The sequence below is a fragment of the Clytia hemisphaerica genome, unplaced genomic scaffold (assembly GCF_902728285.1).
Source record: "Clytia hemisphaerica strain Z4C2 unplaced genomic scaffold, Clytia hemisphaerica genome assembly, whole genome shotgun sequence".
Lineage (NCBI taxonomy): Eukaryota > Metazoa > Cnidaria > Hydrozoa > Leptothecata > Clytiidae > Clytia > Clytia hemisphaerica.
In genome coordinates, this window is record NW_027103498.1 from 17,868 (window position 1) to 45,325 (window position 27,458).

At 36.0% G+C, this 27,458-nt stretch overlaps 3 protein-coding genes and 1 long non-coding RNA gene across 4 annotated transcripts; 1 reads left to right on the plus strand and 3 right to left on the minus strand.

Moving 5' to 3' along the window:
* Positions 1-396: 396 nt before the first annotated feature.
* On the minus strand, positions 397-3,134 carry LOC136798764 (uncharacterized). Its single transcript, XM_067055434.1, has 4 exons — positions 3,023-3,134; positions 2,541-2,597; positions 1,682-1,846; positions 397-856 (listed from the first exon to the last, which is right to left on the minus strand). The coding sequence occupies exons 1-4, from the start codon at positions 3,054-3,056 to the stop codon at positions 594-596; spliced, it is 519 nt and encodes a 172-aa protein (XP_066911535.1). The 5' UTR covers positions 3,057-3,134; the 3' UTR covers positions 397-593.
* Positions 3,135-8,911: 5,777 nt separating this feature from the next.
* Positions 8,912-27,038, plus strand: LOC136798772 (gamma-aminobutyric acid receptor subunit beta-2-like). The gene is made up of 9 exons (XM_067055439.1): positions 8,912-8,992; positions 10,074-10,118; positions 21,961-22,061; positions 22,382-22,449; positions 22,667-22,896; positions 24,035-24,117; positions 24,438-24,581; positions 25,362-25,852; positions 26,305-27,038. Exons 2-9 carry the CDS (start codon positions 10,078-10,080, stop codon positions 26,575-26,577), a joined length of 1,431 nt encoding a protein of 476 aa, XP_066911540.1. The 5' UTR covers positions 8,912-8,992; positions 10,074-10,077; the 3' UTR covers positions 26,578-27,038.
* LOC136798769 (superoxide dismutase [Cu-Zn]-like) lies at positions 10,864-13,807 on the minus strand. Its single transcript, XM_067055438.1, has 3 exons — positions 13,792-13,807; positions 13,372-13,584; positions 10,864-11,263 (listed from the first exon to the last, which is right to left on the minus strand). Exons 1-3 carry the CDS (start codon positions 13,805-13,807, stop codon positions 11,016-11,018), a joined length of 477 nt encoding a protein of 158 aa, XP_066911539.1. The 3' UTR covers positions 10,864-11,015.
* On the minus strand, positions 13,887-16,574 carry LOC136798771 (uncharacterized). Its single transcript, XR_010845433.1, has 2 exons — positions 16,470-16,574; positions 13,887-14,117 (listed from the first exon to the last, which is right to left on the minus strand). It is a non-coding gene; the product is annotated as an uncharacterized lncRNA (long non-coding RNA).
* Positions 27,039-27,458: the final 420 nt, after the last annotated feature.

Below are 27,458 nucleotides of genomic sequence, written 5' to 3' on the forward strand. Positions count from 1 at the left end.
TTTAGCTGTATTAACTAATACATCCCGTACTTAAATTATGACCAAAAACTCTAAATCTTTTCCTTGTAGTAGTAGATTTTGATTTAGCTCACACGGTTACTTCCACCTCAACTACTTGTTTTTTCAATGCAATTTAAAATATTAGGCGAAATTTTCGAATTGAAGTCGTCTTGTTCTCATTGTTTTTATATATGCTCTTACGCTGCTAATCTACGTACTTATTTCTTAGATATATTATTAAATTTGTTAAAAAAATGTATCTGAAATAATATGGCTGTTAAAAGGTGATCTGGTGATGGAGCAGGGGTTAGTGCATGGACCCAAAATGTCATATTTTGATAGGACATTCGATTTCATAGCAGATCAGTAAAAAAGTCGAATATGAAGAAATAGAAGTAAGTTAGAAATTGTTTCCTGTCTGTAGCTGTAGTATATTTCTAAAAAATTATACCAAAATATAAAAATGTCACCTATTCCCAAATTAAGCCCAAAAAATAATAATCGAATTCGTTTTTGAAATCACAAAGTTTTAATTGTTCTTAAAATGTTACAAGTGAAAAGATCTAAATAAGTAAAAAATAAGCAAATAGAAATCAATTCTTCATCGGTTCAGTCATAAATTTGCCGTCATACAAACAAGCTTGTTCTTTCTCATTGAACAGGAGATCACCAGGACAATCGATACATCCCACAGTCATGCCTTTCCAACAAGCCACGTAATGTCCTTTGTAATTCGGATTCGCGATATTCCCGTCGAATTTTGGTCCTTTTTTAACACATATGTCCGGACAGATGATTTCTTTATCGCCTTCCCGTCGAGGTGGAGCAACTATAGCGTGTGTTGTTTGGCATTCGTCTTTTTGAGAAGAAATCAAAGGTAGATTTTTTACAGTATGTCTAAATTGAAAAGCTAATGGCTTAAAAGTTTTCAGAAGGGGGCTCAATTTAAAACGTCCAAAATTAGGCCTTGAAAATAGGAACCTGGCAGTGCAGAGAAAATTTCACCTAAATTTCAGTTTTTGGTGAAAAATTGATCCTTTACGATGTATTTTCTTGAACAGGTTTTCCTATATTTTGCCAAAATTCGTTTATTCACTTTTTAAACCCTTAGAGTGCTCTTTCTCTCATTTCGACCTTTACATTGCATTTTAGGAAACCTGAAAACGCATCCTTGTCATCCCACCATTGAAGTATAAGCCCGAAGGGCTAGAAGTGAATCTTTAACCTTATTTCTCACAGGGAGGAAAGAGTGGAGCCTTAAAATGTGCGCCGTATTTTTGACGACAGATTGAATCTAGCGATACCTTTGTTTTCGAGTAATATCATTTTCGAAATCTAACTGTAAATTTTAGTTTCAATCTAGCATTTGTGCAAAAACTAGGCGGGTCGCGCTAGACCACGCAACTTTGGTAGGATTTATTGGCTTCAAATGCTACCAAGAAGATTCGATTCTAGCCCTTCGGGCTTTTACTTCATTGGCCGCACCTATGATAAGTCACTTCACTTGAGAGCCCATTCCCTTGGGTGTTTGTTCCTTTTTATGTAACTTTAATTCCAATTGGTGCAAATAAATTTCAAGCAAAGATTTTAACTGCCAATTTTCCGCCTACTTTTTGCGTCCTGTAACAAATAGAATAGTCAGGGCAGAAAATCGGCCGTCTAAAGTAGAGTTGAGTCTAACCTTTCAAAGTGTAAGTGCATTGGTTGCATTCTTCTTTGTAAACCAAAGTACTGGGCCAACAGTGTTGACAATAGGCTTTCTTATTGACACATGAGACGAAATGATTTGGTGCATCTTTTATACCATAATTTCCATCTGCACGTCTTGCACATAAAGAATCACGACCTGAAATAGATCATCTTTGTGTATATTCATCACTTAATGCTTTCTACGGTAACACCCTGGTTTTTGCCAATAACGACAAATTCTAAACTTGCGAAAACCGGGGTGTTTCCGTTACATAACCTTTTGGACATCATGAATTTAACTGGTCAATAGACGATATCGGCTTTCCGAATTCTCCCCGAATGATTACCCATGATGCATTCACGGACAATATTGACTTACTGAACTTTTTTGCGCAATGCATCATGGGTAATCATTCGGGGAGAATTTCGTTAAGCCGATATCGTCTATTGCTGCTTGTGGAAGAATGTCTCCCTATTTGGGAAAAGGTTTGGAAGTGACTATATATTTAAGAGATTTACCAAGCACCCCCGCCCGACTTTTTAACGCCCATCCAAAATTTTCTTTCTTCTACCCGATCAAAAAATTTTATTGAAGAGTTGAGAAAATATTCTTTCAGTTTGATACCGAAACTAAGTCTGTAAAGGTGTACAGTTTTAACTTTTATTTACGTATAGTGAGGGACGTACGTTGGCTCCCAGACACCGAAATACTGATGATCTTTTATAGAATCACCGAAATACAGGCTATTCTTTCCTTAAAACACCAAAATAGCAACCAAAAAAGGGCCAACCCCATTTCACCGTCGAACGACCCCTTATTTTTTCGTAATATAGACTTGAAATGAACTTACAATTTTTGTACGTCAATGAATCATCACCATCTGATGTTTTGGCTGCTCCAATAACCACTGAAATAAAAAGAATTCTTAACTTTCAAACCTAATCTAAAATCCTTTTGTCAATAAAAACAAACTAAATTGAAGAAATCTTTTATTTTTCATGATGACAGGCCCGGCGGAACAACCGTCGAAGTGGGGGAGACTGAAGGCTCAAAATGAGAGGAATTTGAGAAAAAAAAATCTCATTTGCTAAAAAGTGGGGAGGCTAAATTCTCCCCAGTCTCCCCGCTTCCACCGGACCTGGACAATTCCGAAAATGTGTGCTTCACATTAGCCAATTTTGTCAGTTGAAGAATTTTGACCAAAAATACAAGCGTTTGAAAATTTCAAATATTTGAATAGTGGCAAAATCTTCTTTAAGGTTACTGAGAATTCTTGAAATGGACCGATAAAAAACAATACTGTTCATCTGATGTCAATCGATTAATGCTTACCTATAAGAAGAGCGCATGTTAATATGAAACCCATAGTAGTTATATCTTGAATCCAAAGTTGTTTTCTTTGCTTCCTTTCAAGTTCTATCCAAGTTCATTTGATAAAATCCTCTTAGAAAACTCCTCCTTTTATCGGCTTTGCTGCGTAATTTTGAGTATCAGAAGTTAATCACTTTCAATTTTAAAATCTTCTTTATCACGCGAAGTTGTTGTTTTTTATGTAAAAATTCTTCCATAATTATTCTTAAATAGAACACTTGAACTATTAGTTTAAATATTTCGAAAAATTCTTGCATTTACTGTAAGCTAATGAAGTAACCAAGGGACAAACGCTTAATCGAGAACATTGGCGAGGTCGTTTGATTCTAAGTGTTTTGTAAGGATGTTTTTCCATTTCATCATGGATATTCTTAAATTTGAATGGGAACGGTGTAATAGAACTTTAACAAATTTATTCACTGGAGGGCAGCATCTAATTAAACAGAACCAAATTTTGCGGTTTTTGTCTTTTAACACACTCGTTGACTCCATAATTTTGCTGGTAAAAGAAGGTTAATGCGAGCCACAAGTGTCCCTCCTTTACACCCTCAAAAGTCTAACATGGGGGAACAAAAACCAGATAAATTAGCAATTGACTGGGTTTCTGACAGGGTTCTAAAATTACAAAGAATCAACAATCCACCCCCTCACAAGGTATATTCTTGTAATTTGGGTTCTTGTAAAGTGTGAAAAATTTGGGAAATTAGGCTTTCACAGGGTGGTAAAAAACATGAAAAAATAATCAACATTTTTGAAACTCAGTCTCTCATCACAGGGTGGACTTTCAAACTTTAGCTCGGAAATACCCCTGGCACCTCACAAACCTCTCCTCTAGGTCATCATTACTGCGAAGCATGAAGATTTTGTCAAGGATTCTCCACGCCTAAAACAACTAGGAAAAGGTTTGTCATTTTTCACAACTTCGTTTTTTTATTTGTTCATCCGAATCAGAAAACAGCGGCATTGGGCTTTTCCAGAAAAAAAAAACTGTGCACCCCTTGTTGTGGAGGTTCAACTTTTTGTGACCTACCCCTTTGAATTCGATGCAAGTTTAAGATCAAACCCCCATGGAATTCCGAATTTTTACAAATTTTCAATCATTACCCCCTTGGAACTCCGCTTATTTTTGACGGATTTTTGTCTACCCTATAGAATTCCATTGCATTTCAAACCTTACCCCCTTGGAACGGAAATGGACTTCCTCAACAGGGGGTCCACGGTTTTTTCTGGAAAAGCCCATTGGTTTTCTAGACAAGAGTTCTAGGGCCCAGACTCACCTTAAACTCGTTACAATGGCAGTGGCACGTAACAGCCATTAACCTTTCCAAGCCGCTAACTTTTTGAAAAAGGCCAAAAAAGTTATCATTTTTTTCTGGAAATTTATTCTTTCAAAGGCCATTTCTTGACCATGACAAATGATTCAGGTATCAACTTTGGTATCGTTGGAAAGCTTCTTCTCTCGGCTACAAAGAATAGCAGATCATTTTTCTCTAAATCTTAAGTGGTCAGGAGTTATGACCAAAAGACTGTGTATCGGTAAAATGACCTTTTCGAGACGTAAATATACGTCTTTGCCGTCTGAGGGTTAATGGTGATGAAATTCCATGCTAATTGTTTCATCAATCAAATTACGTATTCTTAAAATACTGTCACGTTATGTTTCGTAAGTAAAAAAAGGTCAATTACTTTATCCAAGGGTCAAATGTGTCACTTTCGTTTCACAATATTTTTCTACTGTCTCTTTCGCATGGCATGATCTTGGAGAATGCTTTTTGATGGGTCATCAAATCAAGCAAAAATTTGCTTCCTTCTTTACTTTCATTGATGAAATTGTAAAGTTTTACAACCCTTAAACTAGCCTGAAAGCTCGGCTTTTATATTCACATTTTTTATGTTTGTAAACCCAGGATCGGTTTCTTTGCTACGAGTAGTCTAGACTTGACGAAGCAATGCGGTCGATTTTTAACGATTTCGAGCACTCTCTGAAAGTAACTTTTTCATTCAATTGAGCATAACTTTTGATCTAATGAATCGAATTTAACGACCCATTAAAATTTAAGTTTATCTTTCTTCTTTTCAATGAAATAGAAATGGTTCTTTTAAAATTTTTAGATTTTAAGAAAATTAGTTTCAAAGGGAGAAACATTTTTGTGGCGCACCCGGTATATAAATAACTGGGATATAAATTATTGTACGAAGGGCCTTACAAGGAAAATGCAGAGAAATTTTCTCATGAGAAAATAACATTCGTTTTACCTTTATCAAGGACCCAAACTCGTAAACTTTTGTCTTTGAGGATCTTTTCATACTATTTATAGTTCGTTGTTTTACTTTTTTTGTCAAAAAAGACTTTATTGCTACCTTTGAAAATTTTTAATCAAAATATTTTGAATTTGATGTGTGTAATTCCTGGTTAATTAGGCTCTAAAGAATTGAGAAAATTTTAGTCTTAAAGGCAAAAGAAATAGTACTGGAGGGGGGTTTTATCATTGAAATCGTCAGCAAACTTCATATATACTGGTTATGTGTCATATGTCTGGTTACATATAATATTTGCTAGAAACCTGAAGGTAGGATACTTTTAAAATTTGGTGTGTTTCATATGTACACGTTTTTTATAACAACAAACTACATAAGAACATAAGGCTTCGATAGCCAAAATGCTAAGAACAAGTTAAGAACATTTTAAGGGTTTGCGGACTCGAAAACACCCGATTCTTTAAGAAAATGAGCAAAAATGGTCACAAAAATTTTAAAAGAGAACACAACTAGTTTTGGGATTCAGTTGTTCTTATTATTTTTGTAGTTTTCAGCCTATTCTTGATATCCTTGACGTAATATTATACACAAAAACACACGAAAAACACCAACAGTTTCATTAAATTGAAAACTGGTGGCAAACGCCCGGTGTTTTTGGGGTGTTTCTGCATAAAAGATTACGTCATAATCAATCAAGAATTGTCGTGATGGCAAAGTTTTTTACCATCGAATTTTTATAGCCGGCAAAATCTTTCGACGATTATTTTTGATCGATGAATTTTCCGCTAATAATGTATTTCATAAAAGGATAAAGATTTGGCGAGGTGTGACCGTAAGCTTTTCAATTTCAAGTCTTAAGATGTTCATACATTTAGTATTTTAGCGTATCTTACTGAAACTTGAAATATGTTTTTATAGTCTTGAAATGTGTTTATAATGTTGAAATTATGGTTATCGTCTACTGTTTCCGAACGCTCGGATTTTATCTTTATTTCAAGATTTTTACGTTAAATAATTAACAGTTTGCTAACCTATAATAAAGATGTAAATTATAGAACCTAGAAAGTTTTGCTTTCAAAATGTCAGTCAATTTTTCAAGATTTCCCCCTTCCACCCTAAGGACTGGGCTTTTTCCCTCTGAGCATGAAAAAAGCAACCATCGAATCATGCAGCGTTGATATCTCAAAAAAAAGCAAAGGCTACTGTGTTTTTATATGCGAATGAACTTGAATTTATTTTCGTCCAAAAATTTAAATTTCTTTCTTCAATCATGTTCTTTTTCTATCATAGTTAAAAATCATAGTTAAAAAGTCACTTTATCTTCAAATTTTACTTTTGGTAAAATGTTTTTTATAGAGCTTATCGCCAAGTCTTTGAAATTTTAGATTTTATGATGGTTATGGACATCAGATCTGGCGTTTCTGAATAATATTCGAGAAGATTTCTGAAATGTTTCAGTTCTTGACAGTCTTATTCTTAATTTTAACACAAGGTGATTTCAAAATATTTGGAAATTTTTTATAAAAATATTTCTGTTGAAAGTTATTAATTTATTAGCAATTTACTTTTGTCATAATATTTCGGTTGTTCATAAGATAGGAGCTTCGAAAATCTATGCAGGAGAAAGGTGCTATTATTCATCCCCCTTCTATGGATATCAGCGCTCTCCTCCATGAATTCAGAACACTGTTAGATCAGTAGAATAGTCTCCAACTCTTTCAAAACTAAAAACATTTGTTATATCACAAAAACTTGAAAATCCATTTTTAGAAGGAATTGTCTGACCTAGCAGGATGTCACCTCGATAAATATCCTCTCCCCTTTGTAACATATATTTACTATACATAATGCTTAGAAATATTCAATCCAGGGAGTAAATCCAAATACTGAATTTAGTGCGGAAATGAGACTTGTAGCTTTAGAGAAGTTAAAATCATTAAATTAGTAGCGTTATGCTTCTCTAAAGAACGCATAATTTATCTGCAATTTTAATTTTTGATTTGGAGGGTAATGGTAATGGCGATAACATGCTCGAAAATCAAGTAAGTCGAGCTTCAGTTTGGTGTTCGCAGATCTACATTAGCAAATGATACCATGGATAATTTACATGTCAACAATAATAATTTAGATACCTTATCGGCCCAAAATAACGCCGATCAGGAGCAATACAGTAATCCAATTCCTATAACTTGTTGACAAAGAAGAGACTAGCAAGTTTTTAATTTTGATTTGTATATTTTTAGCAGGATTTAATGTTCTAAAAGTAGAAATTCACAAGAAGTTGTTTGTATAATACAATACTTTTGAGATCTTGAGGATGTTTTGAGACAACCTAGAGAGCCTAGAGAGGTTCTAAGTTATTTAAATTGATTCACTGGTTATCGAGAGGGGAACCATGGAGTTTGTTATGCCAAAATCAAAAGTCCAACTCAAATTAATGGATTTTCATGACAGAGGCCCTACGTGGTGCTTACACAAGACTTCTAAATCAGGCCTACGTACTCTATGGTACCATGCATGGAAGAAAAATTTCCTTCGCTACGTTTGTTTAAAAAGCAGTGTATCAGAAAGTTATACTGCTGTTTTTATTTTGCAAGATTTGAATTAACTCTTAAGATCTCTCCCAGCATGTAGGAAAGGCTACTTTTAAGTGGATTTCATAAAAAGCTCTCTTGTGCCTCACACTGCAGTATCATTTTGCTATAATTATTGGGATGTCTGTTCAATGTTCATTTAACGTTTTCCTATTTATTCTCCAGTATTTAAGATGAAGTGTTTTTTCGAGAAAAAAATAAGCACCTTGTTGAAAATAGCCAGGGGGTCAGTCCTAAAAACTTGTATAAACATTTAGTATATGTTTACTTAAATCATTGAAATATAGCATTGTAGAATTCGATTGGTGATATGCAAAAAATCTCCCAAAACAATTTTTGATATTTTAATGCAGATAATACCTTTGCAATGTGAAGTATCTTTAATGTGTTTCTTTTTGATGGAGGGTCCAGAAAACAAACCCTTCCCAGCTGGCACACAACGTTGTTTTAATGTTCAAATAACGTTATATGGACGTTGCGGACTTTCGATGGACGTTGTCTTGACGTTGTGAGCCAGTTAGGTTTCTGAGTGAAAGTCTACATTCCGCCAGATAAGGGTTAAGAATTTCAAGTATCTAATACCGTTTTCATTTTTCTCTTGAGAATACACTCTTTTTTCATTTCGTAAGAACAAGGAAATGTTTGATGAGGCACAACTATTCTTATTCTCACTCTAGAACAATTAGTCAAAACAGGGTATTGAATATACACTGTTTTTACTAATTTTGATAAAATGCATCAATTCGAGGTTAAGCAATGCTCTTAAATTGTTCTTATTTTGGACATTTATGAGCCTCTTTGTTCTTATAAAAAAGAGTGTCAGTATTTACGCATTCAAGGTGGGATGTTTTGTCATCAAACTGTAAATAAAGTAACAGCGATTTTCTAAAATAAAATGATAAAGAATCTTTATAAATCTTTTTTGCATACTCAGCAGATTTATTACAAATGATATGTTTTATAATGTGACTGTTTTATGATTTTCAAAAGAATTTGTCCGATACGGAGATTGACCATTTCCTTTTTGACATTCAGTGAATGTGGTTTTGTTTCTTGTTGCCAGTGAAAATAAGAATAGGTTAGTTTTTTGTTAATTTTTTTTACTGAAAAATGATATCATTAATGCCTTACTAAGGGGTGAAATAGAAAGGGGGAATGTGACCGAATTTCTGAAGGGTTTACTTGACTGGCCAACGGGAATTGTCCCGGGCGGGGTCAAATTCAATTGCTTCACTATCCAAATAAAATATATTGACTTTTTTATAGTTGTTGACTTTCTATACTTAACCCTTTAAGTGCCACGGTCCTTTTGTTTTTTAAAGAAAATCACTAGTTCAAACTTTAAAGGCTTATATATCTCCGGATCTAGAAGGAGTTAGAAGCTGGTTCATAGCTGATTCATAGCTGTTCTGGAATAATAGAAAGGTGCCCGATTGTAAAACTTCAAACTAATTCGCTGGAAGACAGACTCAAGTTAATCAGGACCAAATTTGGAGGTTCTTGGATCACTCGTTGACCAAAAATGGTCAAAAAACGGACAAAATCTTAAAAAAGTGAATTTTTGTCAAATTTTTGCTTTTTTTTTGACTTTTTGGCTTAAAATCTTGCTGGAAAGATTCTTTTTTTTTTTGCTTGACCATGAAACCCAATCCAATTCCTATGAGCTAGACCAAAGATGAGGATTTCTAACTCAAACTGGCATTACAGGACGGCTTCGCCCTCCTACATAGCCCACGTCTGATACGGCATTGGCACTTAAAGGGTTAAACACCGAAAGATTTTTTTGTAGCTTGAAACTGAAAGTTGCCTGGGCCTAAATTATCATATATAGATTCTATATGAACGTTCCACTGTATTTATTAGTGATAATTAGTGCTCATTAGTTCAAGGACTTAAACGCATTTTTGCTTGAAATGGCTCCTCTTATATAGTTGTCCGTTTTTTTTCATTAATTGATACGGATTTTTGTCATAATATCTGGAAGCCTTTTACTTTTTTCAATCAAAGTTTAATAGAAAGCTTACCGTCGTTTTTTACCCGAAGTTCTGGTTATTTTCCGCTAGTAAAGTGGCAAAGGAATCTTAGTGCGGAAATGGGAATCTTATAAAAAACGACATTAAGTCAGCAGCCTGATTTAATTTGTTTTTATTATATTTTAGGGCGATGGCACTTGGCCTTGGTTTTCTCTACCTACTGATTCTAAGGTATGGATTAATTTTATTAATTTTATGGGTTACTTTTTTTTAATTTACGGTATGGAGTAATTATCTTTTCATCTTTTTTTATCAGCCGGGGAAACTAGGGCTATAATATTTTCTTCCATTCTAGTTTATTGTGTTTATATAGACTGTTCTACCTACCCTAACGCTGGGAGAGGATCAGATTCGAACTTACTAGGGCCAGAGTGACATGTATGACATCAAATGTTTGTATGTGATGGTGCGTGTAAATGTAATGACATATTCAGATTTTTTATGTTACTTGGCCCTATACAACTCGAAGCTAATTTCCTTTCCAGCAGCTTTTGCCGCAAGGTTTAAAATTTTGGCTCATTGCACGTCATGTGTACTTTATCAAACTTCAAATCACTTTGAAGCTCAAGAGCTTTAGTACGTACGTACCTACGTGCTTACCACCAGAAGGGTGTGGGTTCAAGCCCAGGAAATTTGCTCATGATATGGCACATAGAGGTGGTACAGTCACTTTCGGCCGGGGTTGTGGATGGTGAAGTCTGTCGTTCTTTTTAAATTTTGTCATTCTTTTTAATGCTGCGAAGTAGGCACTTTCTCCCCCATGGTAGGGGTTTCACATATTTCAAATCGTTTACTGCCCAACCTAGGTGATGGTGACCCGTCATTTGACTCCAAATAAAATTATACAAAAAAGAAAATTGACAAATAATATTTCAGTTGAGACTCATAGAGACAGGTAAAGAAAACGCACTGCGAATTCCGAATTCTTGAAAATATGTATTTTCAAAATAAACAATTTAAACATAAAAATATTTTGATGCACACGTAAAAATCTAAAAAATATGAAAAACTATACAATTTTCAAAGATATAAGCGAAACAATGGGATTATGTTTGTCTCGTACACACCTTAAGCTTTGTGTACGATGATACAGCAAGCCAATCTTGAGCCAGCATTTCCAGTTGCCAAGCTACCAGCATCACCACCACGCCCTAAATCATCAACGCCAGCATGGATGACAAGACCACGCCCAAAGACATTAAATTTCCCAACCAACGACACTTGGCGATCAAAGATATTGATATTTGAGATATCATTGGAGTTTGCAACGATGTTTCCCAAGTCTCCAACATGTCTGATTTGGTCGGTTGGTGCTCCTATAAATTGAAGTTAATGAAAATAAGAATCAACCATCGGTCACTCGGACCTAGATCTCACTCTCGGACCTAGATCGAAGGATGATGATGATGATCGCTCACAATGGAATAGCAACTGGTTAACCTTGTACCACAAGACTTGCGCGATTTCTTCTAACCACATTGTTCCTGTTTCATCTAACCACACTCTTGGAACAAAATTATACACCCCTGTCTCACAGCAACGATGATATCTTCCCAGATGTGGGAGAACAAATCTTTTTCAAAGGGGATAGAAATTCTATTGTTGCCAGCTCGAAAGACCCAGTGGGATATGTAATGTTTTAAATTGAACTTCAATTTAGGATTTCCCCGGTAAAAAGTATGCTAAAAAACAACACAGGTGTGAAACACAGGCTTCTCAGGTCACAGTGTGGATCTTAACCACGCTGAAACGACCGCACATTATTAACGCCTACATGTCATCTCCAGTACATTTTAGATTATTCATTGAAAACAGATTACAATGTAGTCATTTTTCATATCTCGATTATTCAATTCCGAATAAAAGACATTCAGGGAAAAAAAAGAGAAACACCTGGGTAATCTAGTTAAAAAACCGAAAGTAAATGGTAGACAAAGTAATGAGCCAAGGCAAAACGATTTAGCCACTATGAAAGAAACCGCTTACAGCGGTCGATTACTACTTCTAATAAAAATTGTTTTATCAGATGAAAACTTGTGGGGGTGCATTAACGAAAAAAATGAACAATTTTTGGAAGGCTTACATGTCTAAATGGTAGCCTTCGGACGGTCCTTGAAGGGAAGTAGGTTTGATTTGCTTGTGTAGTGACAATAACTCACTAGCCTGGACACGTAACCCCTTCACTATGGTTTAGTTCGTAAGGCACCGACGAATAGTTTTGGCTAACAGTAGTAATCCAATAGCAAGTTTGTATATTTATACTTTTGAGGATAGTGGAGTGACTTAAGCGTTTTGGAAAAACTTGCAATTTTGAACCACAAAACCGAGAACGGTACAAGTATTGATTTACCGTCGTCCTCAGTCAATCAGGATCTAGTCAAATCACAAGCTAACCGTCTCAGTCGCAGAAAAATACAGATATATCAACCTGCTAGTATTAATGCTAAGGAGCAAGGCTAGTTATGCTTCACAATCTTCGTAAGAGGCTACATGACAAAAATGAAAGTCTTGATGTATATAAGTAACTTGCTATACGTAATGTTTGCTACCTATACTACCCTGTGTGTCTTTTTAAATAAGCGTCTATGTTTAACCGTGCACAGTTTAGTATGTTTGTCACTCCAGGAAGATAATCGTTGAGTTTATAAAAAATTGTAAAAACATATTTATTTTGAAATAGAAATGAAATCTTAACCCCTTTTTAATACTGGAATCAACAATATGTTTTTTTGGTGTGAATTAGGTCACGTGTGCAAATCATTCAATACTAGGCTTAGTTGCAAGTTTTTCATCTACGCTTCTGAAAACAGAGGAAGTATTTCGAATTATCCCGTTCGACCCGCAGAATCAAAGGCGGAAAATAAGTCACATTCATCCACCGTCAGCCAGTCAGGACCGAGACAAACAAAGGCCTTCATAGTTCTATTTAGATACTTTGTAGGCTGCTGGCTCCACCAACAGATCCATACCTCTTGGTATTCGTTTTGTAGAGGTCTTCGATTCAGACTAGTTAGTCAGTCGGGATCTAGACAAACCAAAGCCTGCAGCCTACCTAGTTCTGTTCACATACTATATGGTCTGCAATTCAGACTAGGTAATATATGAACACCCCTTCTCACAGACCCGGTAGGATTTCTACAGCCAGTGGGGAAACAATTAACGGACTGAAACTCGATGGGGATAGGTATTCCCATATTTCTTATGGCTGGGAATTTAGATTCTTTTGTTCTCAAGTCAGAAATTTCAGTGGGAAGAGAAATATATAATAATATTTTGCAGTGAGGTTTATTTGATTATTATCAATAGGGACAAAAATTGGAGGATACTTTCCCACCGGGGACAATATTTTAGACAATTTTTTCAGTGGAAAGAGTTCCAAGTGGGTCTGTGAGAAGGGGATGTCTTATGATAAGCTTACACTTACCGTGTGTTAATCCAAAGGGGTTAAAATGACCACCAAAGCTTGCGCAACCATTGGATAAATCACCGTACTGGTGGACATGGAAACCATGTTTACCAGCAGGAATACCTTTGACTTGGCCAGTGATTCGAACACCATTTCGAAACTGTTTGATATTGATTGTGCCAGAGACGGTACTCGATTGAGTCAGAATACAAGTGGCTTCTAATTGTTTTTCTGAAATAGGAAAGCATTCGAACTGCAAGTAGTGGAAACAGAAAAGTGTATTTCCTTGTCAAATGAATGCTTTCAAACTGGAACCTAGTCCCTAAGTTCACTTTCAATGATTCAGGTAGCCCTTTTGAAAGGTTGTATCATGTCCATCGGTAAAATCAAAATGTGGTGCAAGTGGCTCTGGGTACGAGGTTATTGGAATGTTTTTACTTTTTCGCCACAACATCTTATTTCTAACGAGACCAGAAGTTTTAAGTAAAGGGACATCTTAAACTCTTATGACTGGAGTGATTCGTCCAACTTACCACAATTTTTACCAGTGAATCCTGCTCTGCATCGACATGAAATGACATTCTTTCTACAAACACAATACCCACCATTCTTACAGATCCCTGGTCGACATCTGTTCCTTCTTGTTTGACAAAACTTTCCGAAGAAGTCTCTTGTACATTTGCAGAAATGTTTTCGACTGTAATGACTGTATACACATCTGCCATTGTTTTTACATAAACCACCGCATCTATCTATTCTGGAACCTTTTTGAGTAAATAAAAGTTAAAGGTTTAAGTTTGGTATTAGATATGTATAATTTTTTACCGAATGAAATTCTCTCAGTTTTTGCGGAAAAGGTTTTATTTTTGGAACACAATTTTTCGACGTTTATCAATAATTTTCGATGGGCAGCATAGATGTTATGGGCGGTGATATTTGGCGTTGTGCATTCTGAATAAACAGGGAACACTCAAAGTTGTCGGGTAGTAGTACCCGAAGTACTTAGGCAAGAAAATATGGGTTGGGTGTTTGCATGTTTTAAAATTGGTTTTCCAGCCTTTATCGAGTCTTTATAAAAGGTTACGAAAACAGCAAACGGTTGAAAAATATTCTAATCCAGTCAAACAATGATAACACTATAAAAAAAGTTTGAAATCATAAAACTGGAAAAGCCAAGAAAGATAATTCTTAGAAATCCGACGAAAGCTTTCTCTCTAAGAGTCACCTTTTCAGAAAGAATCTCTATAAAGGGTTCAGCTATCTGTTTCGGATATACTCTTTACCTAAAAACTCTTGATACTTTCGCCAGGCGCCGCGGCGGATTTTTTTTCCGTCAACGAACGAAGACCTACGCTAGCGGCCGAATACCTTTAAAACTTTAATGTGCGGTTTTCCAGCGGCCGAGGACCTACGCTAACGGCCGAAGACCTACAAATTTAATGTGCGATCAGTTTTCAGCGGCCGAAGACCTACACAAACGGCCGAAGACCTGCAAAACTTAGAAATTTGAGAATCTAAATCTGAGCCAGCGGACGAATACCTTTCTTTGCCGCATGAAAGTTTTTCGCACCAAACTGCCGTTCAAGCAATAAATTTTTAATATTTCGAGAAATAAATTCTTTTCGTGATAAGTGCCGCGGCGCCGCGGATTTTTTTTCCGTCAACGAACGAAGACCTACGCTAGCGACCGAATACCTTTAAAACTTTAATGCGTGGTTTTCCAGCGGCCGAAGACCTACGCTAACGGCCGAAGACCTACAAATTTAATTTGCGATCAGTTTTCAGCGGCCGAAGACCTACACAAACGGCCGAAGACCTGCAAAACTTAGAAATTTGAGAATCTAAATCTGAGCCAGCGGACGAATACCTTTCTTTGCCGCATGAAAGTTTTTCGCACCAAACTGCCATTCAAGCAATAAATTTTTAATATTTCGTGAAATAGATTCTTTTCGTGATAAGTCACATGAAAACATAATGGTACTCGGTAGCACATTTCCTACGAAATTCACCTAGAAACTCAGCATATGCTTGTGATTGAGTCATATACCAGATTTAAATAGCTTTTTGATATAATTTTGCGTTTCCTCTGAAATCAATTTAAAGCTTAAAGCATGAAGAGAATTCACGGGGTGATTGTGTTTATGCTCTATATCTATGGTACATCTAAATGGAGTTGGTTGATCATTAGAATCACTTTTAAGTATCTTAACCGACATCTGAAAGCGACAAAAAGTATTCCTGAATCTTTTGGTTGGTTTCTTCTCCAATATTGACTTGACATCTCTTGTCTTTTCGTACCTTGTGTCGTGGTAGCATCTATAAAACACCCGCTCCGAATAGATACTCTTCTCAGTGTTCTTTTTTCGGGTCCTAATTTTCAAGGTTTCACCCGTGTATTTTGAGTAGGTTTCAATAAAATTTTTGAGATCTGTGCTGAAAGATATATCACATTTTATCTCAATATCAGTTTCATGATTTTCATCACAAGAAAATGTAACAATTTCGTACTTTGATTCGATTTCCTCAAAAATATCAGCAATCAAATCCTTCTCCATGTTTACAAGAGTACCATTATGTTTTCATGTGACTTATCACGAAAATAATTTATTTCTCGAAATGTTAAACATTTATTGCTTGAACGGCAGTTTGGTGCGAAAAACTTTCATGCGGCAAAGAAAGGTATTCGTCCGCTGGCTCAGATTTAGATTCTCAAATTTCTAAGTTTTGCAGGTCTTCGGCCGTTTGTGTAGGTCTTCGGCCGCTGAAAACTGATCGCACATTAAATTTGTAGGTCTTCGGCCGTTAGCGTAGGTCTTCGGCCGCTGGAAAACCGCACATTAAAGTTTTAAAGGTATTCGTCCACTAGCGTAGGTCTTCGTTCGTTGACGGAAAAAAAATCCACCGCGGCACCGGGGGGGGGGGCAGTCGACCACATTTTTCAAATATTGTTTAATAACGTTAAAACAACCCTGTTTTAGGCGAGCTAGAAGGGCTAAAATTCAAAACTTTTCACCCGTCGGCGCCAACCATGGTGGCGCCTCCTTCGTCAGTATATCATGGCACTATCACTTTCAAAGTGAAGCCGCAGCTCCTGTTTACCAGGTCACTCCACTTACCATTAACTTCCTCAAATTGTGTAAGCGCTATGATGGCCAAAAGTGAAAGTGCTGCTAATGTCAACTTCATATTTGTTGGTTAGTTATTTTCTCTGAAGAAAAGAAAAATCGAACGTGTTAATTTTTGATATTCAGTGGAGCCTCTATAACTCGATAACGTGAGGGGCGTACGGTATTTCGGAATTGCGGAAATCGACCCTTTTTTCTTCGGAAATTCGGAAATCGGGCAAAATTCCTTTGGTATTTCGGAATGTTGAAATTGTTTAGGTATCGGAAATCCATGAATTTTTGCTTCGGAATTTCGGTATTATTAAGTTTTTATCCCCCTTTTTTGGAATTCATACATGAAAAATCAAATTAGTCAAAACGAGGGAAAATACCCGAAAAAATCGGTATTGGAAATTGCAAGTATTTTTTTACGGAATCTCAGAAATTTTAGCAAAATTATTCGGTATTTCGGAAATCGCAAACCCCGTACGCCCCCCCCCCCCCCCGATAACCTACAAAGAGCTTAATTGAATTCGAATTATAGTAACAACTCTCGTCCGTACAAAAAACACCGGTCTTCTATGCATTTCTATCGTTTCTGACTTGCGTTAATACGAAATTAGTTTATTTTGATCACGTGATTAAATTTTGTAGTATTTGATAACATGATCAAAAATTGAGCAAATTGATTGTTAACAAAAAGTTATAACAATAGAATTTTTATACGGACTATGATATGACTTTCTGCCATTGATTTCAAAGCCCCAAAGGGACTAGATATGAAGTTCTTGGATGGGAAATGATGCCACTTATTTCGCATCCAAAACGCGTGTCCTGTGTGGTCAAGCTAGATTGAAAGTATAATCTATCGCTCGATTTTGGAAAATATGTTGCACAAAAACAAAGAAAAGACTAGAATACGTCCTTAAATCCGTCGTTCTAAATATGGCGCAATTCGTAAGGCCTCACTTTTTTTTGCTTGAGAAAGGCTAAAGAATCCTCTCTAGCCCCTTCGACGCTAACTCCTTTGTACCTATTAAATTCTTCCAATTATTCTTCATATAGTACACCATGCCATGCCCTTGCTGCTTTCACTACACTTGACTAGCTAATTTACATTCCTTTTATACCCTGATATACTCAATTAGCCGGTTGAGATATAATATTAATGGCGACCGCAATAATTAGCAAAAGCTAGATCACTTATAACGATTTCCGATAGAGAATTTTTTGCACTTTTTTTTGTAATACATACTTATGTCTAATCAACGCAAATTATAATATTGACATTAGAAATTGCCAATGAAGTCATCCTTTTGATGTTATAAAAGTTTTAAGATTAAAAAAAAGATCCTATACTGTAGTTTACGACCGTCGTTTTTGGTAGCCCCGTATTTGAAGGCATTTCAGCACAGATAAGAGTCCTTGATCACACCAACACGCCAAAATAAAATTCTCATCACGCCATCACACTAAAAAATTCCCTTTCCAATCATGTATCGCATTTGTTTTAAATCATACATCACGCCATCACGCCAAAAAAGGGCCCAATCACGCCCCATCACGCAAACCACTGGGGGCCTCAAATTTAGATATTCAAATGATGAGATACAGTTGTTTCTAGCTGGGTTTCCATTGTATACATGATTACACCCCTAACTCGCAGCGCCGGTGAAACTTTTCCCCACAGCAGGGACAAAAATTTCTATTGAAATCTCAATGGAGATAAAAATTCTATTGTTCTAAGATTAAAGAATCCAATGGGGATGGTTTTGGAGTTCAACTTTTAAACATTGAATTTCGAATGAGGTGAAATCAAAGTCAATTTCCCAGTGGGGCCGAAATTCTCAGGTATAGTGGGGTTGGGGTCTCATCGGATCTGTGACACAAGGGTGTATGACTAAACGACGCAGACAACCAAAAATAATTTAGTAATCATTTTTAGATTTTTAACTCCCCTGAAATATGTGTTATGTTTCCTGATTAAATCCATCTTCCCTTTCCTAAGCAATATCATCGAACTTTATTCTTTAGACTTCCTTCGTCTGCTGACTGAATAAGATACTGTGAAAATTGACAAAAATTATTAAAATCGATTTATTTCAGCTTTGGTAAAAGTAAAAAAGCAGAAAAAAAGCTGAAATTTAGCAAAGAAAAAATTGGGATTTTGCGTAGGCCAATAACAAAAGGATCATGATTTTATGATTTATTAAACGAATGATTTGGTCGTATTCTTTCAGCTTAGATAATTATTAGATTGCTTTCCAATCTAAAAGTTGCAATGATTCGTTCATTAAAAATTGAATTTTGAAACATGAAAGCTTTGATTTTGTTGTGTCATCTTCCTTGTCGTACCAGTTTGGAAATGGCGAACAGTACGCCGAATATAATCGGATCGAGGCGATAATTACTTTTGCGTATTGGCGTAGGAGTGGATATAAAATAAGATATTGGGTTAAGTCAGAGCTTTTCAAGACGAGAGGAGTACCGCCATTCTAACGCCCGATTTAATTACGCTATGTTTAAGCGTGCGTCAACAATTACGTAACCCAGACATCAGCCCAAGTAGCCTTAACAGTAAAACAATTTAAAGCTAATCAGAGGGACTAAAGAATTTCCGTGTTGAGCAGGTTATCCATTCCGGAGAGTTATACAGGCTGTTATCCATCTAATTCATCAATAATTTTCAAAAATCACCCAAATTCGGAAGCCAATTAAGAGATTTCAAGCATGTCTCTCATTTTAATATCAACGATATCCTAAATTTCCACCGAGTTAATTAATCAATATTCTAAGACCTTTGTTTTGCCTCGTCACGACCGGTATTTAAATTTCCGTGTCAATTTTCGTCTAACGAATCATTATTCTACCAATTTAGAAACTACATTAACATTTTTGATTGTATGCTACACAGTGTTGTATAGTAGCCAGGAGAGGCGTAACTACAAAATATGAATATACCTATATTATATATATCTCTAGCTTGTTCTTCACCCATTTAATTCTCAGATTCAGCAGTTGATGCTAAAGTATATATATGCTAAGCATTGTAAAATTTTCACTAAGTCAAGTTTGACAAAAATAGAAGTTTCGAAGTTTTAAGTCTACGACATAAGACTTCTATGCAACGGCGGCTACAAAAGTTCCTCAAGATTAATGTCTGAGAATATTTCTTTTCTTATTGTCCCTCTTATGGGAGTAATTGCTCTCTGTAATGAACATATTTAAATACCTTTCGTAAATGTCGTATGTGTGGGTCATCAGTCAGACTCAGAATCATTCATTCGGTCTACCATTCAAGAGCCCCCCAGCGGTAAGGCAATTTTTTGGCAATCACGATCACGAAAATCAGCAAAAAAATTGGATAATCACGCATCCCTTTAAAAAAGTCTAAATCACGCATCAAGATCATGTTTTGATCACGCAATCACGGAAAAAAATTCCAAATCACGTAATCACGCTAGAACAAAGTCACGAGAACCGCTTAGGGGACTCATTCAAAACCATTAAATCTGCAATGCCATGGTTCTTTTATATCCTGACATGAAGTATATATGTTACATTTATTAAATTGTGATGAGATTTCCTGGTCCCTTTTGTGCAATGATATATATATAACCTACTTCTGCATGCCCAATATAGGGAAGGAAGTTTGTAGGAGTTCAAAATACTGTCAAAATTTTGGCCAAATCCCGGAATCCCGAAAATTGAAAAAATAATGACACGGTCACATCGGCTTGTAGAGGTTAAAATACTGGAATACTGACAAAAAAATAAGGACAATCACCGTCACCGTCTGATTTTAAAATCCCATTTTTTTTTTCGTCAAACCCCATAATACCGTACTGAAAAAGGGCCAATTCCATCACACCGTAAAAGTACAACACAAAATATTTTGTGCCAAACTTTCCCTCTTTCCAAAGGTTTGAACTACTGGAATGCCATTGAAAGTATTGATTTTCTCGCAATTAAAAAATGCTCCTATAGGAATTTCTTTGATGACTACCCTTATGCTGTTTAATTTCACGAAATATTTGGCAAAAATATCTTTTTGAGAGGATGTTTTCATTTTCTTGAAAAGAAGTTTTCCAAGCTGGCAAACGACGTTGTTTCAACGTTCATCTGAAGTTATATGGACGTTGTGAACGTCGAAACAGCGTTGTGTGCCAACTGGGCTTCCTTTAATTTCAGAAGGGTAGATGACTACTTCTCCCGGTAAGGAGTATTGTGCACTAAATCACCACCTTTAGCGTAAAAATAGTTTTTAAATGAACCATAAAATTCAGATAAAGGATAAAACAACGGAATTGACTATCAATTTCCTACTGCCGGTGTAAATAAATGATAGGGCCGTGGATATTACCGTGCCGTGTGCAAAAGATTTCAGCATTTCATAAAGAGGATACATCAATTATTGTTTCTAATTACAGTAATCAGGAATTCTGCTTAATTTTCCGTTAAAACTGAACTTCCTTGGACACTTGGATTCTCTAATAAGCCCAATTTTCCGAAAATCTTTATCTGATAGGGTCCACTTTTCAAACTCCAATGTACGTCCCCGTCGGCCGTCAAGGTCAGTGCCCCCGGGCTATGATTCCCAAATGTATAGCAGTAATTACTAAACTATTAATTATGGTAATGTTACTCTAATGGAATCAAAATAATAAACATATCTTTATGTTATGATTCTCTATCACGACTCTTTTTTAAAAAGCATTGATGACATTTTTTAGTTTTGTTTTCAACGACGGGAATAAAAATATCAACTTTGAACTTAATCCAAGATCTTGGATTGTCGTCATGGTTACTTTTCTCTGCGTTGATTGCGCGCTGAATAGAATCTCGATTGGTTGGCACAGGTCGGAATATGATTTCGGCATGTGCTTTCCACGATACCTCGTCATAAGCAAAACCGTCGGGAACTTTGAGCCCAGCCGGTAATGCATTGTCCTCTTTCAAAGCGCATAATCTCTTTATCTTTTTCGAATTAGTTAGTCTCTACCGTGAGCAGCACACTTAAAAGCTTTCTCTAATTAATCAAACACCTGTTGCGAAGGACTATGATAATTGTATGTCTCAATATCACATTGCTACTTGAAGAATCGAAATAGAGAGTATAAGTTAAGCATTAAGTTAAGCTTTAGCAGATTATATCATTACATACATCTTGTTTTTTTTACAATACTATTGTGACTTTTATGTATCCGTCTATTTTTTCTCACTTTTCCTTCTTGTAACCATTGTTGCTGTAATTCACTCGATTTAAAAAGGTTTGTTTTTAAATAAGAGTGATATCGTTTGCTTACTCATCAATTTTAATTTACAAGTTTTTTCAAATTGGATTGACACCGATGTGGAGCAAGACTGATCAGAAAGAGGAAAAGAAAATATTTTTTTGTTTATATCAGCACAATATAACAATAGGCAAAGAATGTCCTTATATGAAATATGTGTCTGATATAAAACGGGAATATTTATGTAAAAAAAAAATCTTTAATTTTAGAGTGTGTACAGTCAAGACGACACTATCAAGCCATGAGATACAAAAGATTCGAGAGAAAATATTCGATGGGTATGATGCAAACATTATGCCATTGGAAGAAGGTAGGTTTCTTGCTATATGGTTGCGGTGCGCAATGTTTAGAATTTTAGCCACCACCTGGGACTTACTGCTTAATTCTTTAGTCGTAAGACAAGCGTGGATGATCACTACAAGGATTTTAGTGGAGTAGGTAGGAGTATGTACAATATAGCCGTGATACAAAAAATTAAAACAACATGCATCTAATACTGTCTTATTATTATCTACGTTAGCAGCTGGACTTTGCCCTTCTTTTGTGCCATACCTGATACTCATAATCTGATTTTCTCAAAAAATTTCTTCCAACCAAGTTTATTACAGTAAACACTTTCTCTTGTTTAAGGGCGGCCAATCAACGTTTCGGTAGATTTCTTCATCAATGACATGGTCCCATTACATGCGGCTTCAATGGTAAGTCCCTTATAGAGTTTCTAACAGTTTTACTCTTCATGATATGAACAATTGCAATGGCATACATCACATCACAGACCCGCCATCTGATTGGTTGTATGCGACGTAAAATCAATCAATTCGCTTGCAACCAATCAGCTGTTAGGTCTACGGGAGTCAATACAATAATGCTTACCATGAATAATTCTTGAACTTTTATAATCCTTTTGTATTCCAGCATTTTTCTATCGATTGTTTCTTCACACTGCAATGGCGTGACTACCGGTTACAATGGGATCCACCCAACAATGAAACTTATGTTCTACCCTTCGATGACAGGATAGCTAAAGATTTATGGATGCCAAATGTTTATTTCCCAGAGCTGAAACATGGTTATAATCATAAAGTGCCAATGCCTAACGAATTGATTTATTTATACCCAGATGGAAATGTTGTATATAACCAAAGGTAATTATTTTTGCTATTTAAAACTCTGCTTGCCTTTTCTAGAGGATGTCCTTTGCGATGCAAGTATTCTAAGGAAAACAATATATACAGTGGAATCGCTCGTTAACTCAAACCTCTATAACTTTAACGTATCCTTAACTGAAACAAATTTGCTACTCTACAACTTGATATTTCCTTGACTCGAACGAATTTGTGTTCCCCGTGTTCAAATTATGACTCTCATGGAGACTCCACTGTACATGTAGATTGTGTCTGTTCAATATCGCACCCGGACTACCCGGAGCCACGTGTATCACTTTGTGGTTTTACTAATGGACTTGATACAATCAGTATAATAAAAAATGAGAACTAAGGGACTGGATTCGAGCTTGGTGCTTTTTGCTTCCCATGTGCCTCATTTCATTTGTTACGTTTATTAGGTACTTGGTTCGTTTATTCATTCGTTCATTTGTTCATTTGTTCATTCGTTTATTCGTTCATTCGTTCATTCGTTTATTCGTTCATTCGTTCATTCGTTCCTTCGTTCCTTCCTTCGTTCATTCGTTTATTCGTTCTTTCGTTCCTTCGTTCATTCGTTCATTTGTTCCTTCGTTCATTCGTTCATTTGTTCATTCGTTAATTCGTTCATTTGTTCATTCGTTTATTCGTTCCTTCGTTTATTCGTTCATTCATTCATTCGTTTATTCGTTCTTTCGTTCCTTCGTCCCTTCGTTCCTTCGTTCCTTCGTTCCTTCGTTCCTTCGTTCCTTCGTTCCTTCGTTCATGTCCATTCGTTCATTCGTTCACTTGTTCATTCGTTTATTCGTTCACTCGTTCATTCGATCACTCGTTCATTCATTCCTTCGTTTATTCGTTCATTCATTCATTCGTTTATTCGTTCCTTCGTTCATTTGTTCATTCGTTTATTCGTTCATTTGTTCATTCGTTCATTGTTTATTTTGTTGATTGTTTTTTGTCATTGCGTTTACATTAACATTCATTTTTATTGCGTCATTTTATGTCCTCTGTTTCCAAGAAAGGGATATCTCTGGCATCTCTATTGTAGGAGACTATCCTGAATTTTGGGGAAAATTTCCTGGAATAACCCAATCCCATTCCTATATCAAAAGATTTAAACTATAAAGATTCTTTGTTTCAGAATTCTAATGGATTCATTTTGCCCGATGAATTTGACATACTATCCATTTGATATGCAACATTGTAGACTGACCGTCGAACCATGTAAGTAAAATTGTTTCTTTTATTCGGGATTATTTGGCAAAGGGGCATGCATGGGGCATTAAACCAGTTATTATTGGAATGTTAAGCAAACTTACCATAATATCACAATTCGATCCAACAGCAAATAGCGTTTATTACGGCTGCCGAAAACAAAAATGTTTTCTTACGATTTGGGGTTCAAGGAAGCTGTGGAAAGTGCTATGTGTGTGCACCCCCCCCGCCGACAACTGACTAAGAAAGACTTTTTATACTTCTCCTCACATTTTTATTCTTCTTGCAGTGACTCTTGGTGTATGAGAATTTCTATTTACCCTCTTTAGATTCTTACAATATGAAATTTGTCGTGTTGTTTTGGAGAGATGGGAAAGCCATAGACACCAGTGAGAAAGGCAATTTATATGTTATCGACTTCAAGGATGTTGACATGTCTTTAAATTCGAAAATTGTCGACTGGGGTATTTATGGTAAGTCTTGGTTATTATTTTCTTCGACAAATTTCGAGGATGTTATATTGTCTATCCAAGGTACACGCTATTTTTTATAAGAATACACTTTGTAAAAATGATGAAAATGGCCAAAAAAATGAAGAATAAGCTAAGAATATCACCATAATGAAATTTTGCTACTAAAGGTAAGACTGCTATTTTTAGAGCATTTTCAGTTATAAATTACTTGAGACGTACTCTCGGGTACCTAATAACCGGGGGGTTGTTATAAGCAGGGGGGTTGGAAAAAGTCTCAAAATTTAATAAGCGGGGGGGGGGGGGGGGGGTTGAAATAAAAATGTCCTGGGTGGAAAATGTTTGAAAAGGAGGCTATACAGCAGAATTAAGACAAAAAAGGGAACTTTCAAAAACATTTTCCCAAAAATTAATAAGCGGGGAGGGGGGGGTTGGAATAAGAATGTCCTGGGTGGAAAATTTTCGAAAAATTAATTAGTGGGGGGGGGGGGCCGGCTATTAGGTACCCGAGAGTATTTACTAAATGTTAAATCTAGCCTGAATTAGTATCCTAAACTAAAAGAATGCTGTAAGAATATTTTAGGATGGCTTTCCCAAAAAAGTTAAGAATATCCATGATGAAATGGATTTACACCATTCTTATAAAAAAAAGCATATAGGGGTACCTGAAATACATGAGATTTTTTTGGTTATCTTGTTTTCTGGAATAGCTCATCACGATTGAGTTTCATCTGAGTATTTACCACCCCTAAACCTTCATAAAAAGCTATTCATATCTTTCAGGAAATTACAGTCGTTTATCTATTCATCTCGACATGACGCGCCATTCTCAATTATCTTTACTACGTGATTTCATCCCATGTATTCTCATCGTGTTCTTATCATGGGTTGGATTCTGGATCAACTACAAAAGTACTCCGGCTCGAGTTGCACTCGGAATAACTACAGTCCTCACAATCGTAACTCTTACAAATAGTGTTCGGTTAAACTCACCCCATTCCGATTCGTTCCGTAGCATAGATGTCTATACGTTAGGTTGTAATATATTTGTTTTTGCTGCAATCGTTGAATACGCTTTAGTCGGTATGAGCTCACCTAAACTACATCATAATTCAGAAGTACCCTCTCAGATAAACGAGACTAAAATGAGACGCAAGCTGTTAAGAAAACGAAGAAGAAATAAGAAGAAGAGTAATAACAACAATGATTCGGATGATGAATGTGTTCCTTTGAGTTCGATACCAGGCTTCCAAGAAGAAAAACGGGAAAGTGGGGTAAGTAATCTAAATCTTACCGGTCAGTATACAACGCCAGAACAACGTTCTGAAAGAATTAATTGGCACTGAAATCATATTAGATTGCCCACATTTTTCAGTCCTGTACCAGTAGGTCTCGCCCTGTTTTTTACCCGGGCAAGGTAGAAAAGGTTTTTTCTCAGTTGGGGTTTGTACCCGCATTTAAAATCCAAAAATGTTGAAAATTTGTGGTTACTGAGTGGTGGCACTTATTTGGTTAAAGCATTAAACGTCCAACGTTTCCAATTTTAAATGTACTCTCGGGTAAGTTATGGCATGCCTTAAAATTAAATTTTTGCGGTTTTTGTTTGGTCATTTCCTGTCGACTAATGCAATCTAAAAATTATGGTAATTTTCAGTTTTTGAGACATGCCATAACTTACCCGAGTTTACACACAGCGAGATTAAGTACCCATTCTTTCTTTTTGTAGTGCACGTTTCCGTCTCGACGACGTAAGAAAGACAGCACGTCAATCAGCCTCGAAACCGTAAAGGAAGATTCATCACCCAAAACAAACGGTCTCACGCACGCAGAACGTAAAAAGAGTTCCGTACGTCAATTGGGTCCCGTTGTTATCGTAACTGATGATATACACGCCGTTGACAAATATTCGAGATCCATTTTCCCGGGTGTTTTTATGATTCTAAACATCATTTTCTTCGTATTTCACGTTTTGACACCCGATACGGTGCTGAGTACGTAAAACGTGAACTCTTTGACGTAAAAAAATTATTTGACCTACGTATTGGGTAGTAAATTACAAACTTTGATTGTTTCATATAAAATTCGGTTTTTTTCTTTATCCGTATACACATTTCCAACAGCTGCCTAAGGACATTAGCTTGTAGTAGATTTTTTTAGATAAACGTTTTAAGGTACTGGGTTATCTCTGTTTTAAATTCTCACAAGACACGGAAAATCTTTGGAATTGAAAATGTATTGTCATATTTTGGGAAAGTTGTATAGTACAATATGGTCAGACTACACATAGAGAAAGATGGTTCGCACTGACAAGTTTCTACAAAACGCTGTTATAACATGTTTTATAGAAATAAATAATTTAATAGTATAAACCAATCAGCGCTCACCAGCGCGGTTGGCTTTTGAGGGGACTGGATATGAATTTACTAGGAAGATCTTTTACAAAGACAGTATCGAAAACTATTGCACCTGTGTAATTTTATTGTGTCCAGCGGTAATGTCCCGTGACTAGGGAGTGGAAAATAAAAATGTGCGCTATTCTTTTCCGCAGAAATGTCTAAATATACTAACTTATATATCATAATGTTCTATGAAAAACTTTTTCGTTAGAGAATGAGCAGAATCCCTGGAAAAATAGAAACAGGGTATGTGCAGCCGGTAAGGGTCGTTTTTACCTTCCTAAGAAGCCAAAATCAGTCCCTATAAAGGTCGAGATTTTTCCCTTTTTGTGCAATTTTAAGGGTTACAAAAACATCAATATTAAAAAAAAAGTTCTAAGGTTAGGATATCTTTCGAAAATGTACCCAAAAAATTGTATTACAACAACTCTCTAACTAAAACATACAAAGAAATACAGCCACTTTAAGACCAATAAACTGTAAG